Genomic DNA, 19544 nt, shown 5'->3' with positions numbered 1-19544 from the left:
CTATTATCCTTCCGTAATGACGTTTTCGAGTTCGAGTTTGCTCTCTCTCTCTCTCTCTCTCTCTCTCTCTCTATCTTGTTTCTCTCTCTCTCTCTCTCTCTCTCTCTCCCTCTCTCCTCACACACACACACACACACACACACACACACACACACACACACACACACACACACACACACTCACTCACATATATACAGGTACGACACTTTTGAAAACATGTTTTTTGGGGTTTTTATTATCATTGAATTTATTTTAGTATTCATATATTTCATTCTTTTGTGTTACGTTGTAGACATTAAGCAAAGATAACATACACTTCAAAGCGAAGCCGAGCCCGAAGGAAAAAACATTTAACAAAACAAGGCATCTAAGATATTTATCACCCAAAAAAGATCTAGTACTATACTTAGCTCAATCAGTGTCGGAAGCTTCATTTGTCCGTGAAGATTTCAATGCTTCAAAGTTTGTATTTGGTGTTAGGTCCAAACGACTTTAAACCTGTCAAAAGACAACTACTACTAACTCGCACACACTAACTAAGAATGAAGACAGAGACACACCAGGTAGGTATTACTAGACTAGGCAAAATCAACAAACATGAACATTATGGCTAGCAATTAACGAAATAAGAAACATTACTGTAAAAAAGATAGGATTTTCACAAATTTGTGAAGACGGTTTGTTTCAAATAGAATGTGTAAAGATAAAGAATGTTTTGTAAAGATTGTTTACAGTACGTGAGAAAATAATGTGTTTTGACTTCACGTGTGTCTGTCGGAGAAAATGATATCAACGAAATAAACAAACAAGTTGTTGATTGGATGTTAAACCTTCAGTCATGTACCTAAAATTGAGTGATCTATAGATGTGTTGCATCTAAGTATGCTTGTGAGGAGGGATGCGTGATTTTCGTGGCACACGAACACATACGTAAACTGACATACATGTAAGTACTCATCAGTTCGAACCTACACGCACAGTAGCAGTTCGTTCACACACACACACACACACACACACACACACACACACACACACACACACATACACAGAGGTACAGAAAAAGCGTGCTATCCCGCTCACCGCAACCACTACCGCGCTATTCTGGCTTGTCAATTTCACTGCCTTTTTCCAAGAACGGGGGACTGACGATACTATACGGTCTAGGTGAAAAAATGCAGTGCGTTCACTGTTCAGTTTCATTCTGTGAGTACGACAGACTAAATGTAGTAATTTCGTCTTACGCGACTTTTGAGAAAACTACTGGACCGATCTTCATGAAACTTCACATGAGAGTTCCTGGGTATAACATTCCCAGACTTTTTTTCTCTCATTTTTTCGATAAGTATCCTTGATGACGTCATATCCGGCTTTTAGTGAAAGTTGAGGCCGCACTGTCACGCCCTCATTTTTCAACCAAATAGATTGGCATTTTGGTCAAGCAACTTCGACGAAGTCCGGACTATGGGATTGCATTTCAGCTTAGGAGCTTAAAGGTCCTTGTCTACATTGTTATACCGAAATCGCCATTTGACCATTAAAATGCAGAGTCTATTATCTACAAATATCAACAATACACCCCCTTTCGATCAGGAAAGACGAAGCCAGTGTAGCCGTTTGAAAATTCATTGTAGTATTCCAGCGTAGTACTCATAGTAGGATATCCTTATTTGGAAAATGCCAAGCGCAAAACTCCTCTCAAATCCCGTGCACAAGTTTCGTGTGTTTAAAAAAAAGCGTGGACAGCGCTCCAGTGTCAACTGTTGCTGCACTTGTTTGGGCGTGGCTATCAGCATAGTGACATGGATTTGATTGGTCAGTATTTTTAGGCAAAGCACATGTTCTCAGCAAACAGAAAACAAAATATTGAAAGCTACCCAAAAATTAAAAAAAAATTACATATATTTTTTTTCTATAACTTTTTTCCCCATGGTTCGTTCATCATCTGACATAACTTTTTAACGAAATCTAACCATACGCTTATTGGAAAAAAAACAAAAATGTAGACGACCACCTTTAACATTTACTTAATTAGTTAGCTCATTAAAGTTGTCATTAAAATCGAATTTTCCGTTATAGATTAAACAAGTCGCGTAAGGCGAAAATACAACATTTAGTCAAGTAGCTGTCGAACTCACAGAATGAAACTGAACGCAATGCCATTTTTCAGCAAGACCGTATACTTGTAGCATCGTCAGTCCACCGCTCATGGCAAAGGCAGTGAAATTGACAAGAAGAGCGGGGTAGTAGTTGCGCTAAGAAGGATAGCACGCTTTTCTGTACCTCTCTTTGTTTTAACTTTCTGAGCGTGTTTTTAATCCAAACATATCATATCTATATGTTTTTGGAATCAGGAACCGACAAGGAATAAGATGAAAGTGTTTTTAAATTGATTTGGACAATTTAATTTTGATAATAATTTTTATATATTTAATTTTCAGAGCTTGTTTTTAATCCGAATATAACATATTTATATGTTTTTGGAATCAGCAAATGATGGAGAATAAGATAACGTAAATTTGGATCGTTTTATAAATTTTTATATTTTTTTACAATTTTCAGATTTTTAATGACCAAAGTCATTAATTAATTTTTAAGCCACCACGCTGAAATGCAATACCGAAGTCCGGGCTTCGTCGAAGATTACTTGACCAAAATTTCAACCAATTTGGTTGAAAAATGAGGGCGTGACAGTGCCGCCTCAACTTTCACGAAAAGCCGGATATGACGTCATCAAAGACATTTATCAAAAAATGAAAAAAACGTTCGGGGATTTCATACCCAGGAACTCTCATGTCAAATTTCATAAAGATCGGTCCAGTAGTTTAGTCTGAATCGCTCTACACACACACACACACACACACGCACACACGCACAAACAGTAGCTGTCAAAATGAAGAAGTGTGTGTCAAAGATAAAAGCAAAATTCCCCAAAACAAAAGTCGTCATCAGCAAGGTCCTCCAAACAAAAGACGACACGCTGAACTCGAAAAAGGAGGTTTTCAATGCCATCTGCTTCGACGAGTTGAGAGATGTAAAAGATGTCTCATTCATTGACCACGAGTTCATCGCATTGAAACACAGAGATGGGATACATCCGAATCAGAGAGGAGCAGCCACACTGGCACACAACATCGGACAACATCTCGAAACCCTCTTCTGGACAAAACAAAAAGACAAAACGAACTCAAGAAAATCAGCTAGACGTCCACCCAGAGGACCATTCAACGGATCCGACAGAAGACCTCTAGGAAGACTCGTCAGTGAACATCCCAGAGAACTATTCCACGCATCGCCAAGAGGACCCTTCAAAGGAACTTTCCGTGAATTTCCCCCCAGAGGGCCCTTCAATCAACCACCTAGGGGACCTCTCAAAGGATCCCCCAGCAGACCTCCAAAAGGACAAGGACCCTTCAGAGGTCCGCCCAGAGGACCATTCGTTCCCTTCAGAAGACCCTTCAACGGACCTCCCAGACCACCTAGAGGTCTCTTCAGTCCACCTCCAAGAGGACCTTTCTTTGGACCTCATGAAGGACCTATCAGAGGACACCCCGGAAGACCCTTTGCTCCATTCTATGACGAAAATTTCGTCAATTTCAGATACCCGTGATCATGTGCCATAGTTCTTTGATATTTCATTGAATACGTGTATTAACATTAATAACAGAACTCTTAAAACATCATTAAAGATTGTTTATTCATTTTTATGTTTGAAAATCGAATTTCTTCTATAAACATATTGTCCTGGAACCTTAAAGGATTTAAACAAAAGATCGATGGAGACACAATAAACAAACTCAAAGACCAAGAAGTGATAGATTTTTTAGACAAATATGACATTGTTTTACTGGAGGAAACTCATATGGATAAAAAAGACGAAGAGGACATTTTTCTTCCTGGTTTTTCAAAACCACATAACTTTCCACGTCCAAAAAGGAAACAAGCAATCAGCTCATCAGGAGGAATAAGTCTATTCATCAAGGAAAATTTAGGACTCAAAACAAAACTTTTACCAAGAAGCTCAAGTGACATTGTCTGGATGCAAATATGCACACAAAGTAACAAACAATCAGAACCAGATATATTCCTTGGATGTGTATATATACCCCCCGAACACTCTTCTTTTGGAAAAGATTTTACTGACAAACTTTGGGATAACCTAGAAACTGATTTAGAAGAACTATCTGCTCAAGGATCAATTCTCCTCATGGGAGATTTTAATGCAAGGACGGGAGAACTAATAGATTACGTTGAATTTGATGATGATAATTTAAGATATTCTTTACCTTCTAATTATGTAACTGACAGTCTACACCGTAGATTGTCCATGGACAAAACGGTGCATAAATATGGTAGAAAACTGGTTAATATTTCTCTTAACAATAATTTGTTCATTTTAAACGGAAGATCACTTGGAGATATCTATGGAAAATTTACTTGTTATACACCTCAAGGACCCAGCGTAGTCGATTATTTTCTGTGCTCTCAAGAATTATTCAAAGATGTTATGCATATGAAAGTCAAGGACTTGCAAATATTTTCAGACCATTGTCCACTAGAATTAAAAATCCGGCTTCCATACTCATATAGAAACCCAAAAGAAAATTTCAAATCAAAATATTTTCGGAAAAAAAACAATGAGAAAGAAAATATTGAAGAATTATATTTGTGGAATGATAATTCAAATGACAAACTACAACATACACTAAATCTCCCAAATTTTAAAGACAAACTATCTGAAATTTTGAAACGAGCACAACACATGAAACAAGACCAGTTTACAGCAAACAGCACTGGCATTAACCACTTAACTGACGAGTTAACATTGTTTTTTCAAGAAATTGCACAACAAAGTTTATGTAAGAAAATAAGAAAACAAAATAAAACCAGAAGAAAGAAAAACAATAAAAAATGGTTTGACAAGGAATGTTATTTACAAAGAAAAGAGTTGAAATCATTGTTAAATGCGCTAAACAGACATCCTTTTAATAAAACTTTATGTCAAAAATATTACTCAATGAGGAAAAAGTATAACTCAACAATAAAGAAAGCCAAAGGAATTTTTAAAAACAATTTGGTATCTAAATTAAATGACGAATTTAATAAAGACCCAAGTACAATGTGGAAAACGTTAAAAGAATTAAAATCAATGGGCGAACCTATCAAATCAAATAACCATAATATAAACCCATTGAAATGGATCAACCATTTGGAAAAGTTGATAGGTATGGAAACTAAAGTTACAGAAGAGAGAAAACAGATTATCTCAAATGAAAAACAACAAATACAAAAATCAGAGTATAATTCGTATCTAGATCGACCTATCACAAAAAAAGAAATTATGAAAGAATGTAGATCTTTAAAAAACAAAAAGTCACCAGGAAATGATAATATTACAAATGAAATTATAAAAGCAAGTATTGGTAGCACCATAGAAATAATAACAACTTTATTTAATCTAATTCTAGATACAGGACATTATCCAGTTAAATGGAAAAATGGTTTAAGTATTGCTATATATAAAAATGGCGATCCATTGAACCCGGGTAACTATAGAGGAATAACACTGACTAGTAACTTAGGAAAATTATTTTGTAAAATTATCAATTCAAGAATAACGAATTATTTAGAAGATAATGAATTATTGATCAAAGAACAAGCAGGATTCAGAAAAGGGTTAAGAACAGATGATCAGATTTTTATACTTAAAAAAATAGTTGATGACATCATAAAAACAAAAAATGGGAGATTATATGCTTGTTTTGTAGATTTTCAAAAGGCATTTGATAATGTGTGGCACGATGCCCTACTACTCAAATTAAATAAAATTGGCATAAAAGGTCGATGCTTCAATGTAATAAAAAACATGTATACAAACTCAACAATTTGTACAAAAATGAAAAATGGACTATCACCAAGTATAACAGTAAAAAAAGGAGTTCAACAGGGTAACACATTAAGCCCCACTCTCTTTAATATTTTTATAAATGACATTACTGAAAATCTTCCTGATTTTGATTCCCCACCCATAGGAAAACAATCAAAAAATAAAATATCGTGTCTTCTATACGCTGATGATCTCGTATTATTGTCCAAAACAAAAGGAGGATTGCAAACTAAACTAGATCATCTAAATAATTATTGTGAAAAATGGGGTTTAAAAATTAATACAGACAAAACCAAAGTATTAGTTTTTTGTCGCACAAACACAAACGTAAAGACCCTGTTTAAATGTGGATTGACTTTCATTACAATTGCAGATCAGTATAAATATTTAGGAATAGTATTTAATCAAAATGGTTCTTTACAAAAAGCTCAAGAACATCAATGTAAACAAGCCAATAAAGCAAGCCATTTGCTTAGGAGAATGTTTAGAAAAGAAAATGTTCAAATTGATACTGCTTTACATTTATTTGATTCTTTAGTGAATCCAATCTTGACATATGGATCAAGTATTTGGTTCCCATACAATTATTCCAACAAATCAATCGATAACATCGAGAAGTTTTTTGAATCATGTTTTTCAAGAAATTCTACGATTGAAGACATCCATATAAAATTTTGTCGTTGTCTGCTAGGTGTACACAGAAAAACCATGTGTATACCAGTGCTGGCAGAATTAGGTAGATTCCCATTAGCACTAAGAATGTTAACACAAACCATTTCCTATTGGACTCATATTTTACAATCTAAACGAGATTCATTGGTTCATCAAGTGTATGATGACATGTTTAATAACCCTAAAGAAGATTCTTGGCTCACATTCATTAAAAGTTCACTTTCAAGACTTGGCTTTAATCATGTTTGGCAAAATCAATCTACTTTTGATACGAGAAAGTTACAATTTGCCATACAAATGAAATTACAAAGTGAATACATACGTTTTTGGAATAAAGCTAAATCAAAAGGAAGTGCAAGATTAAGATTCTATTCAAATATATGTGATACATATGAAATTCAGTCATATCTGACAATGATAGAAAATCGAAATCACAGGACAGCTTTAAGTCGATTAAGAACCAGTAGTCACAATCTAAAAATAGAAACTGGAAGACATCATAACATCCAAAGAGAAAATCGTTTGTGTATGATATGTAACATTGTTGAAGATGAATATCATCTTCTGGATGAATGCGTAAAATTCCATGAAAGTAGAGAAAAGTTTAAAAAAGACGTGACTAATATTGATGTAGATTATCTTAATTATAAACCAAGTGAAATATTTATGGACAAAGATGTTCAAATATGTCTCGGAAGGTTTGTCGCAGAATGCTTTAGAATTCATAGCAATGTGTCAATAACCTTTTTGGTTTGAGGACAATAAACATTTGTTCTTGTTCTTGTTCTTGTTCTTGTTCGCACATACACCACGACCCTCGTTTCGATTCCCCCTCGATGTTAAAATATTTAGTCAAAACTTGACTAAATATAAAAATGATCGCATTGTATTCTTCATTTTCTCCTGAATTCAAAAATATATAGATGCGTCAGGTTTACTCTTAAAATGTGCTCAGAATGGAAGAAAAATAGGTTCAGTAAGTACTTCGGTCGCATGCTTCGCGTGGACGAGCGTGACCCGCCCCGCTCTTCGGGTTAGCCGAGACTATCTAAAGGTAGTCTCGGCGATGACTGTTTTTTTGTGTGTTATTGATCTTCATAGTTTGATAACGACTGACTAAATGTTTTTATATCGCTTCAGGCGACTTGTTTCTTTTCTTTTTGTTTATTCTTCCTTCCTTTCCTTATCCCTTTCCCCCCTTTCTTCCCTCCCTTTCTTTGCTCTTCCTTCCTTCCTTCCTTGCTCCCTTTCCTCCTTCCTTCATCGTCTTCCTTCATCGTCTTCCTTCGTTCCTTTCTTCCTTCCTTCCTTCCTTCCTTCCTTCCTTGGTCCCTTTCCTCCTTCCTTCATCGTCTTCCTTCCTTCCTCCCTTTCAGCCTTCCTTCCTATTAGCCCTGTAGCTGCTTCAGTAGGTCGGAAGCAGACTGGCTGACTTTCTCCTTGTCCACACGGTAGAGTATGTCGTTGTAGCCGTTGGCCACATCCAGCAAATAAGGGGCTGTGTGAACACTGGGGACAGACAATAAGAACAGGTCTACTTTAAAAGTACAACAGTTATTCTAAATTCAAACAAGTCGCGTAAAACGATTTTAAAATATTCAGTCAATCTGTCGACCCAAAAGACCAAAACTGTACACACCGATTCAGTTAGTTGTCAACCAGATGCATTCTGTGTTGACCGAAACCCAGTCGACGGAGACAGGTCACTAATATTCCAACAACGAACCTAATTTGCATAAAACAGATTTTCTTTGCTTCTGAGCACATTTTCAATACAAACACAACATATCTATATATTTTTGGATTGAGTAAAACAATACAAAATACAAGGACATTTTTTTTGCGGGTATACTTTTTCAATTTCAATTGTAAGGATTATTTTGATTAACAAATTATTAGACGAATTGTCAAGCTTCTAAACTGAAATACAATTCCAAAGTCCGGACCGAGTCAAAGATTGGTCAACACGAATTCAATGAATTTAATCAAAACTGGATGTCGTCATTTTAAAGGGACGTATATGTCGTCATTTTAAACGGACGTATATGACGTCATCAAATACACGAGAGAAAAAACGTGTGGAGATATTATCCGAAAGAGTTCATATGTTCAGTTTCATAAAAATGTGTGGTTTAGTTTTCTGGGAATCGCTATACACGTACGCACTCACACAAACACACACACACACACACACACACGCACACGCACACACACACACACACACACACACACACGCGCGCGCGCGCGCGCCGTTAAAAAAGTTCAAATGGTCAAAACCTTGCCATCATTTCAGAAATACCGACATTTTTTAAAGCCCCCGTATGTTTCAAATGGTTTACAAAACGATTTAACTATTCCAATGAAAAAAGCAGTTCTTATGGAACACACTTGCAAAAGCATTTAAGTGTCAGTTTAGAGGAACGATAAACTGTTTTTAAACTGAAGGTGATGCGATGGTATTTAGGACTGGACAAGTATGGAGAGGTAGGGGGAAGGAATGAAGATAGTGGATGTGGGCGGGAAGTAGAAGTAAGGAGGGAGGGGGAGGGTGTTGTAGTGGAGGTTTTTGGCGCCAAACGATTCAGTCTGGCAAGAGAGTACCAGAGGATATACGCTCGACCATTAGCGGCAAAGCAGCAGCGGCAGCAGCAGCAGCATTGAAGTGCGCGCGTCAGCAAGTGAACATTATTTTGTCCCACCAACCAACCCCTATCTACCCCATTGGCAATTTGCTGGATTTCGTCCTATGTCGATAAAGACTTCTACTCTGCTACTATGATTGATGTTTGCTTCTTATTACCTGATCATATTTCCATCTTACGTTTCCGTCGTTGAACGTCATCCGTTTGTGTATTCTTACACTTCATTGAAAAGGGGGGGGGGGGGGGGGGGGGCTTATGTGTTTTCCACTTTCCTTTTCATCACAATATAGTCGTCAGTTTGTGATTTCAATGCGACTGGCTGTATCTGCAATAGCACGTTATTGTGTAACTCTGATTCTAAAACGCAACAAACGGCTGCGAGTCACACGAACTTGTCGGCGGCGGCTGGCTTCAAAGAAAGCGAGCGCTATGCAGAAAAATCGTCTGCTTTGAGACACGACCTTTCGTGACCTTTCTTTTTTAAAACTTTCAAAACTTTGAATTGTACTGATCTTGTCTTGATGAAAAAAGAAATCTTTTATGATTTAAGAATGTTTTGTGTTACAAGCTGTCAATTTATTATTTAGTTTTTAAAAGTTAGTTCCAGCGCAAAAACGAGGCACCTGATTGTAGATCAGACGGTCCACAAAAATAAATTCTTTGAAAAATTCTCACTCTCGACGGAGAGCAGCCAGGATGTTCCCGTTCGGTGAGCGTTCAAATGGCGTGAAATGGAAGGGTGGTTGTACTATGTGTAAAAGCCTGACAGTATCTGTGATGGTTTACGGGAGGCGTGGGGAAAAGACTGCCAAAGACTGCCGAAAACTTTCAAAAATTGCTGAAACGTTTATGGCCGTTTCGGCAAATTAGGAGATGAAAATAAATGCTAGTAACATCCCTGTCAAATACGTACAACTTGTCCCCGGGCTTGGCAGCAACAATTGTGTAGTTGTCCCCAAACCACATGCCGGTCTGAGAGCGAATGTCACGCAGCATGCCCAGCACTTTGACGAACAGGTCATCCGTGCTGATCTCCCGGCCTGCCTGCTTGGCTGCGTAGATGGTCAGCAACTCCAGGACGTAGGAGGGGAGATTCTTCACTTTTCGTTCCTGAAGCACCGTGCATATCATTATCATTTTTGTTAACCACAATTAACAAATCCCTCCAAGCGGACATGACAATGAAAAACAATGTGAAAAAAGAGGAAATAAGGTTTGCCAAAACTAAAATAAGACAACATTTAGAAGGGATTATCACTTTTACCTCATCCTGATGGAAGAGAAGAAGGGGAACATAATTTATTCACACATGAGGATAGTTGCTTACAGCTTCAAAATCAATGTAATGGAGGACAGACAAGAGAGTTTCGGACTATACCAACTTCCAAGACTTTAGCGTGTGATTCCGAGGACATGAGTTGTGAAGAGCGGTTCCAAGGATTCTGGGGAAATTGTAATGTTTATAGTGCCGGACTGTGTTTTTCTTCGGTGTGACCAGAGGTATTGTGTTGTGTTTGATTATGATGAGTTGTGATTGATGTTTTGATTCAATAGCGAAATGTTTGAAATGTTGTTTTGTGTGTGTGCCATGTGTTGTTGTTCGAGAGCGTGCTGTCATCATCCCGTATGCTTGTGTGTGATAGAGTATGACTGAGTGTGATAGAGTATGACTGAGTGTGATAGAGTATGACTGAGGGTGAAAAAATGTGTACCTGAGTGTATGAACGTAGTATCCCCGTAAATGGAAAAGCAAACACCGGACCACCAAGTCAGCTCACATTCCAAATTCCCTGACACACGCAAATATCTGGATAGATCGGTTGTGAATAGGAGAAGAATGAATTCTACGTGGAGTCCATTTACATTTTTTAAGTTTTGTGTGTTTTTGTCAGTGTTTTTTGTTGGTTTTGTTTTGTTTTGTTTTGTTTTGTTTTGTTTTGTTTTGCTATGTTTTGGTTTTGTTTTTGAGAGGTTATTTCAGGGTGGGGGGGGGGGGAGAGAAGTAACAGGGAGAACAAAAGAAGAAACCCCAAAGTACACATGAGACTGAGAATAAAAATTTCTGCTCACCTTTTTCCATTTTTTGAGAAGGCGTATCACCTTTTTTACAGACTCGTCCTTATGTTTGACAAATGTGACCTGGAACACAATGAATGCACATTTTTCACCACAACAATAAGAAGAGTAAACCAGACTTTGTACCCAACCCCTGTCGACATACTGTATACAAATTTAAGATTTCGTTTGGACGATCTTTCATGGGTAGATCTCTCATATTAGAGAGTTTGTCATGTGACTCCTGTGATATGTATCCTAAATACGAAAATGATAGAAAATGGCCAAACAAGTTATTCCCCTTCTGATCATTAAAACTGGAATGACATTACAAAAGGCAAAATAGTTAATTTGAGAAACAAACCTTGGCACAGTAGCTGTACATAGCTGTTGTTTTGATGTTCGTTTGTTTGCTTGCTGGTTGATTGCTTAACTGATTGCTTGATTTTGATTGATTGATTGATTGATTGATTGATTGATTGGTTGGTTGGTTGGTTGGTTGAATGATTGACTGATTGATTGATTTTGGCGTTGATGTTGATTGGTTGGTTGGTTTGTTTGTTTGTGGGTTGATAATTTGGTTGGTTGATTTGCCAAATCTAGTAACCTGGAGAGGCGACAGCGACGCCGAAAACTGACTAGCAATAAAGCCCATGCTCTCCTTCTGTCCTACATCGCGCATGTGCTGGTACATGAGGTCCCTGTTCCGTGTGTCTGCACATCAAACACAAAAGGAAAGTCAAGACACAAACGACAGAATGTGCAGAACTGTTTGTAATGCATTCTTCACAAACTGAGTCTACCTTTTGTAATGTATTTATGTTCAACTATGTACATCTTATAGCTATTATCATTAACAGTAGCAGTAAAACTAGCAATAGAAGCAGCAGCAGCAACAGAAGTCTTAGTTGCATAAACGGGCGAAGTGGCGCAGTGGTAAGACGTCGGCCTCCTAATCGGGAGGTCGTGAGTTCGAATCCCGGTCGCTGCCGCCTGGTGGGTTAAGAGTGGAGATTTTTCCGATCTCCCAGGTCAACTTATGTGCAGACCTGCTAGTGTCTTAACCCCCTTCGTGTGTACACGCAAGCACAAGACCAAGCGAATCGAAGTATTTCAACGAAAGCGGAGTGAAGCTGACTCTGCTCTCAGAGTATAGTGTGAGGAACCCAAATGGGCAAACGAGCCCACACGTCACCAGAATTTCTGGAACGCTGAAGAAGAAAAAGTTGCATAAACTATTTAGCCAGTAACGTGGATAATTGAGAAGCAATATCACCGACAATAATTACACTTCAAACAAAACTTCATTACCAAACATTTTCTTATTCATTTCATTCATTTTTTTTCATTACTTTATTGTCCCATCGCTGGGAAATTCGGGTCGCTTCCTCCTTGTGGAAAGCTAGCACCAACAGAGTCGCGCTACCCAGGTGTCTGCGTGTTTAGATGTAATCAGCCACCTGCACTTATGGCAGATTGACCGAGGATTTTTCGTGCCACGGTGGTGACACGGGGGTGGAACATGGATACCGTTTCTGAGTCTGTACATGAAGTTGACCTGTGTCCTTCCCGGCCCGGATTCGAACCCGTGACCCTCGGATCAAAAGTCCAGTGTTCTACCAACTGAGCTACCCGGCCCCAACAGTAACCACTAACATTACCAACAGCAAAACAACCATCACAGCCACTGCCCACGGCACCACACCACCAACGATAGAAACAACAACAACAACAAACAAACCATTAGTGTGGTCCATGGCAAAAGCTGGCAGTATGTCCACCTCGTTTCCATCGAGAATGTATTGCACAGAGAACTGGGTTCTCCTGTCAAAGATGATTCTCCCCTGCCAAAGCGTGTAGCTTTTGATGGCTTCTTGAAGACTGTCTAGCACGGGCTCCCTCAGCCTCTTCAGCGTGTAGATGTCGCTCACATTGTTTAGGTACATCACCAGGTCAATGTCCGCGGATGCTCGCACAGCTGTTCCCTTGCCCAGAGAACCGGCCTGCAAACCAGCAATACAATAAAATACTAAACGACATTATACAATCCAATCCAATCCAATCCAATCCAATCCAATCCAATACAATACATTCAACACAACACAACACAATACAATTCAATACAACACCCCCACCCCCCAACCCAACCCCATCATGCTCCAGAACTTACGAGTAACTTTTGTAAGTAAAAGTTGTTGTTTTGCCCGAGGAACATTAGCCCCGTAGCGCAGTCAGCAGCGCGTCGGAACGAAAATCCGGTCAGGTCGAGTTCAAATCAAACCCTTAAATTACCTCTTTTGTTGCCTTCCATACTTCTTAATTCCAAAGCTTATGAGTGGTGTATGGAAGATCGAAGGGTTGCACGATTAAAGAGTTACTTCCCTTGAACAGTTTTCCAGAATTACCTTTTCTGTGGGAATTTAAAAAAACAAGAATGGTGTGTTATTGCAACGTTTAATTGATCTCAAAACGTTTCAATCCTATTGGGAAAAGCCTAAAGGGCGCATGTATCACCGTGCGCTCAACTTCAAGTAATGGCTGTTGGTGACTGTCTTGTGTTTGATAGTGCAGTTTTGATAAACACATGCAAACGTCGGACCACATCACCTCTCAGGTTCTTCTATACTCTTCCTGTATGAACAAAGTGATACGAACCTTGATAACCTTGGAGACAGAGTGAGGAGGGGTGGAAAACCTTTGCTCCAGAAACCTCACGAATTCATCCACTTCTCTGTTCAATCTGCAGGAAGGGGAAATAATCAATGAAGCAACACTATGGATACGTTCGCTGGCAGTTCTAGCATTAAATACACTGTGGTGAATAGATACGAAAACTGAAACCAACGACAGTATATACAGTAAACACACATCAACTACAGGCAAATAATTATGGGCAGTAAGGTTGTCAAATAAGGCAGATACTGCACTCTTGAGTGAAAGCGTGGCGATTTGTCCGCAACGTTTTACATGCCTATTTGGCGGCCTTATTAGCGTCAGAAACACCTTGTAGATTACCTATTATAGCTATTCTGGGGCATAATACAAGGAGCATGCATCGTTTTAGCCTATACGAAGGTTATTAAAAAAAATTGTGGTCGTCATATGAAAGAAATTAGCAAAAGGAATGAAAATAGGGCACATATGCACAACCCTTATAACAAGTGGTATGCAACGTTTCGCATTCTTAAGCCTGTCGCTAAAATGGACAGAGTGAGTCTAAGACGTCCTTATATGGGAGAAATTGTTTTTGAGAAAGGTGATTCTTGAGGTTTGGGAGCAGGCAAAACTATGACAGTAACATATACCTACAATGGGGGGAGTAATTGTCAAATTCAAGGTCCTCTTGACAAATCATCGTGTAGTTGACCCCTTCACTCTTGTGGCGGAACAGCAGCGCAACTGTTGTAACTTGTTAAAAGCGCAAAACAAAGATATCGTTGGACAACTGTCACAATATCTTCTTCTTCTCGATCGCTCAGACAACAGTAAGGATTACCTGGCAGCCTCCAGTTTGGATCGGTGAATGGGTAGCCTAGTAGACGACAGCAGACTAGCACACAGAGAGAAGAACGAACAAACTTCGGGTGTTTAACCATCTCAGAGCTGGCCAGGATTTTACAAGGGATAGAAACATACCCTCACTGGCACACGTTATAAAATCAACATCCCGATAGTGTCCTATGCAGAGTGGGAATTTTGGGACGAATTAATATTATAAAAGCTACTATAGTGTTTACACGGGACGGATCGTGCCTTCAATATCACACAGCGAATTGAAATATCAGGCACAGGCAAACACTTAATTCTGCTTACTTGTTCATTTCCCCTGTAGTTGGGGCAACACAGCGTGGGGAGAATTCATCGAGGCTCTCACCGTCCCTCTGTTCGGAAAACACCTTGCGTAATCTGCTCATCTTGAATCCTTCTTCACTGAAATAAGGAATTCGAAGGTCTTTCAATCCGCTGGAAAGAACATATACACAGAACAGTATTCACAAACTGCAGCAAAATGGTTGGTGTACGCACACACAAATTAAATACATGTAATAAAAGAAACTCAGCTGTTCAATGCTTTCTCTCATGCACGTTTTTGTACTTGCCTGTTGTGTAAACGTACAGTTTGTTCATTTCAAAGGCCTGTGAGTCGAATATCTGGTGCTGTGCCAAAAGTTTTTCATCCATTTATACAGCGTTATATTTCTATGTTATGCATATGACCGTGTCTGTGTGAAACGGAATTTAATGCACATAACGATATAGGTAAAGCCATGGAGAGACACATCTGATTACAGTTTGTTTTCGTTTGGTTAATTAGTTGATGACACTTTGAAATTATATGTGACTTCATGTGGTGTTGTTTGCTCGCGCTAAAGAATAAAAGGGAGAAAAAAACGAAATTAGAGCATCACGTTGCCTACAAAAACTGCTTGGGTAAGCTATGCACTTTGTCCAAACAGGTACCAGTGTCTATGACGTGATAATTAGTACTACTTTTTCCAAACATGGAGTATGACTTAAAGATATGTAATGTTATTTGTCCAAAGACGACCCATGTCTATGACGTAATAATTACTGTGTACATCTATCCAAAGAAGGACCCATGTCCATGACATGATGATTTGTACGTAATTTATCCAAACAAGGACCCATTTCCATGACGTATTGATTTTTACGTCATTTGTCCAAAGAAGGACCCATGTCCATGACGTAATGATTTTTACGTCATTTGTCCAAAGAAGGACCCATGTCCATGACGTAATGATTGTTACGTAATGTATCGAAAGAAGGACCCATGTCAGTGACGTGATGATGTTTACGTAATTTATCCAAACAAGGACCCATGTCCATGACGTCATGATGTTTACGTAATTTATCCAAACAAGGACCCATGTCCATGACGTAATGATTTGTACGTAATTTTTCCAAAGAAGGACCCATGTCTATGAAGTGATAATTACTCCGTACTTTGTCCAAACATGTACCAATGTCTATTGCGTAATAAATAATACATACTTTTGTTTAAACTGACATGAACCAATGTTTATGGCGCAATAATTAGATATGTAAACAACTCTGTCAAATAAAGTCCCAGAAATGTTATTGCTTCAAGGGAATTATCTTTCCAAACATGACAAATTATTTCAATTACGCAACGCATTTTTAGACAAAAGGCAAAAAGATAGTGCAACATGATTTAATTTTTGTTCCCATTTTCAGTTACTGTACCAACTTTCGGCAGAGTGCCTTCTAACAGTAGATTACACGTTCTATAAATTACCCTTTCCTTTATTTGAGGCAATATAGGCTAAATGCGACAGGAACTTTTAGTTTTTGAGTTACCATGTACATGTACACCACATGTATTAAGTTACAGGATACTTGAGCTGCCTTGCTCGATCTACCATAAACTCTCACTTCTCTCTTTTGATACAAAATAGATCCATTATCTGAAAGTAGGTCTGGTTCACAGTATGTCCTTTCACTGCTTTCTCAACCAATGTCAAAATTGTCTCTAACAAATTCAAACATATTCTCAAAGATCACACACACACACAAAGAGAAAGACAAACAGAGTGAAACTCCTTTTCATGCGTATAGCGAAATAAGATATATACACGCTGAGCGATAAAGACTCGACAACAACAGTGTGTGACGTCAATGACAGACTGGAACTTCGCTGTTTATAAATAGCTCCCACTCACGCGAAATAGAAATTCTAAGAAAAGTATTATGCGTAGAACCAGAGAACCGGTTTCAATCAACACAACCATTTAATTGAGTCGAATGTATTTTTAGCATCAGTTATGCTAACGATGTCAAGGTCGCTCAACGTAGACCAGTTACTACGTCTACCTAACAGCTGTTCCACGAGTCAATAAATCAAACTCAATTAAGGAACATAACAATTACTATGTATGCGTCGTGATTTCTTGTATATTCGATTAGGCTTTTGGGGGGACTGTGTGTGTGTGTGTGTGTGTGTGTGTGTGTGTGTGTGTGTGTGTGTGTGTGTGTGTGTGCAGGGCCGGATCTGGGGGGGGGGGGGTCCTGGGTTCCGGAACCCCCCCCCCTCCCCCCTGGCCATCCGATGTACCTCTCAGAGAAGAAAAAAAATATGTGGACTTTTTAAGCTCTTCCCCCAACTCCCTTAGTTTATTTGGTCTTCTAAAACTATTTCAAATTATGAAAATGTGTAATTTTGATTCCCAGTTGCAAGGAAAGACCAAAAAATGACCTCACAAATGCAAAATGTTCTCGACTTCTTTGCCCCCCAGACCCCCCAGCGGGGCCTTGTTTCCTGCTTATCGTCTGTTTCTCAAAACTTCTGACCCGTACTTTCAGCTGTCACAGGATTTTTTTTTAATGTCAAAAAATGAAATATTAACTGGATACTTTGATGTTTTAAAGTTTCAGACCACAGTCCATGACATTTGCAATCAGTAAACGAAGCAAAATAACAAAATCAACTTACCTCCGACTTCTTCTTCGAACCCCCTTCTTATTTTTTCGTCTTCCTCTACTTCAGTCTCCGTTCTTTCGGTCGTGCCTGAGGCCCCCAGTCCGTGTTCTGCAGGGAACTGGGTTCAAGTCTCTCGTCGTTGCCCACAGTTTGGTGGCGGTTCAAACACCTCTTCTGGTCACCAATTTATCAGTTCTGAAAACTATCTACACTGCGAATGGCCGCTTAACCTTTGCCGTGCTTCCTGGGTTCACCTGTACCCAGAGACACACTAAAATCATTGTAACTCTGGAACCATTAAAGGTATCGTTTTGAAATTTTAAGTATCTCTCACACACCTAATTTGCTCTCTGTCTGCAAATTTTTAGTGTGTACATGACAAAACATCAGAATTAATTGATTATGATAATTTACATAAACACTACCGATGGCGCGGGTTCACACATACCCATACTTTTAAAGAGTAGTTGTGATTGTAACTATCCCTCTGCCGACGGCGCGGGTTCTGCTACACCCATAATTACCAAAGCGGCGGAACAGTGTCTGTCTGCCTGTTTGTCTCCAAGAGACTGTCTGTCTCTCTGTTTGTCTGTCCGTATCTCTCTGTCTGTCTGTCTGTCTATCCGTCTATCCGTCTATCTGACTGTCTGTCTATCTGACTGTCTGTCTCTCTCTCTGTCTCTCTCTCTGTCTGTCTCTCTCTCTGTCTGTCTGTCTGTCTGTCTCTCTCTCTCTGTCTCTCTCTCTTAGTCTCTCTCTCTGTCTCTCTCTTAGTCTCTCTCTCTGTCTCTCTTTCTTAGTCTCTCTCTCTCTCTTTCTTAGTCTCTCTCTCTCTCTTTCTTAGTCTCTCTCTCTCTTAGTCTCTCTCTCTCTTTCTTAGTCTCTCGCTTTCTTAGTCTCTCTCTCTCTTTCTTAGACTCTCTCTCTCTCTTTCTTAGTCTCTCTCTCTCTCTTTCTTAGTCTCTCTCTCTCTCTCTTAGTCTCTCTCTCTCTCTTTCTTAGTCTCTCTCTCTCTCTTAGTCTCTCTCTCTTTCTTAGTCTCTCTTTCTCTCTCTCTTTCTTAGTCTCTCCCTCTCTCTTTCTTAGTCTCTCTCTCTCTTTTTTAGTCTCTCTCTCTCTTTCTTAGTCTCTCTCTCTCTCTCTTTCTTAGTCTCTCTCTCTCTTTCTTAGTCTCTCTCTCTTTCTTAGTCTCTCTCTCTCTCTTTCTTAGTCTCTCTCTCTCTCTTTCTTAGTCTCTCTCTCTCTTTCTTAGTCTCTCTCTCTCTCTCTCTTAGTCTCTCTCTCTCTTTCTTAGTCTCTCTCTCTCTCTCTCTTAGTCTCTCTCTCTTTCTTAGTCTCTCTTTCTCTCTCTTAGTCTCTCTCTCTCTCTCTCTCTCTTAGTCTCTCTCTCTCTCTCTTTCTTAGTCTCTCTCTCTCTCTTTCTTAGTCTCTCTCTCTCTCTCTCTTTCTTAGTCTCTCTCTCTCTCTCTTTCTTAGTCACTCTCTCTTTCTTAGTCTATCTCTCTCTCTTTCTTTGTCTCTCTCTCTCTTAGTCTCTCTCTCTTTCTTAGTCTCCCTCTCTCTCTTTCTTAGTCTCTCTCTCTCTCTCTTTCTTAGTCTCTCTCTCTCTTTCTTAGTCTCTCTCTCTCTCTCTTTCTTAGTCTCTCTCTCTCTTTCTTAGTCTCTCTCTCTCTCTCTCTGTCTTAGTCTCTCTCTCTATTTATTTGTCTCTCTCTCTCTCTTTATTTGTCTCTCTCTCTATCTTTCTTAGTCTCTCTCTCTCTCTTTCTTAGTATCTCTCTCTCTCTCTCTCTTTCTTAGTCTCTCTCTCTCTTTCTTAGTCTCTCTCTCT

At 39.0% G+C, this 19544-nt stretch overlaps 2 protein-coding genes and 1 long non-coding RNA gene across 5 annotated transcripts in view; 1 reads left to right on the top strand and 2 right to left on the bottom strand.

The window, feature by feature from the left end:
- The window catches only part of LOC138963214 (2'-5'-oligoadenylate synthase 1A-like), a 50798-nt gene extending 33905 nt beyond the window's left edge, over nucleotides 1-16893 (bottom strand). Inside the window, exon 1 of one of the 2 annotated variants that reach the window (XM_070335267.1) lies at nucleotides 16824-16893. The gene's annotated coding sequence lies outside the window, so the exon portion shown is untranslated. Of the gene's footprint in view, nucleotides 1-16805 lie in introns of both variants that reach the window. The other variant, XM_070335266.1, reaches the window with a different exon arrangement.
- Nucleotides 1-19544, top strand: part of LOC138963223 (uncharacterized) — a 174464-nt gene that overhangs the window by 128657 nt on the left and 26263 nt on the right. The window lies entirely within an intron of this gene.
- Nucleotides 216-17937, bottom strand: LOC138963215 (2'-5'-oligoadenylate synthase 1-like). 2 transcript variants are annotated; one of them, XM_070335268.1, is made up of 8 exons: nucleotides 17726-17937; nucleotides 15067-15216; nucleotides 13909-13993; nucleotides 12995-13256; nucleotides 11861-11967; nucleotides 11269-11337; nucleotides 10112-10308; nucleotides 216-8065 (listed from the first exon to the last, which is right to left on the bottom strand). In XM_070335268.1, the coding sequence occupies exons 2-8, from the start codon at nucleotides 15165-15167 to the stop codon at nucleotides 7945-7947; spliced, it is 942 nt and encodes a 313-aa protein (XP_070191369.1). In that variant the 5' UTR covers nucleotides 15168-15216; nucleotides 17726-17937; the 3' UTR covers nucleotides 216-7944. The 2 variants fall into 2 exon arrangements, with proteins under 2 accessions (XP_070191369.1, XP_070191370.1); XM_070335269.1 differs by having other exon boundaries at nucleotides 15067-15183.

The sequence above is a fragment of the Littorina saxatilis genome, linkage group LG3 (genome assembly GCF_037325665.1).
Source record: "Littorina saxatilis isolate snail1 linkage group LG3, US_GU_Lsax_2.0, whole genome shotgun sequence".
NCBI lineage: Eukaryota > Metazoa > Mollusca > Gastropoda > Littorinimorpha > Littorinidae > Littorina > Littorina saxatilis.
Note: the sequence above shows the minus strand (reverse complement) of the source record. Positions and strands in the feature narration are given on the sequence as shown.

Bases quoted from the DNA above. Each gene is read 5' to 3' on its own strand.
- LOC138963215 (XM_070335268.1), bottom strand. From the start codon at position 15,167: ATGAGCAGATTACGCAAGGTGTTTTCCGAACAGAGGGACGGTGAGAGC. The intron at 13,257-13,908 runs GTTCGTATCACT...GCTGGTTTGCAG, and splicing joins CTGTCTCCAAGGTTATCAAG to GCCGGTTCTCTGGGCAAGGG. The intron at 10,309-11,268 runs GTGAGCAGAAAT...ACGGTGCTTCAG, and splicing joins TTCTCAAAAAATGGAAAAAG to GAACGAAAAGTGAAGAATCT.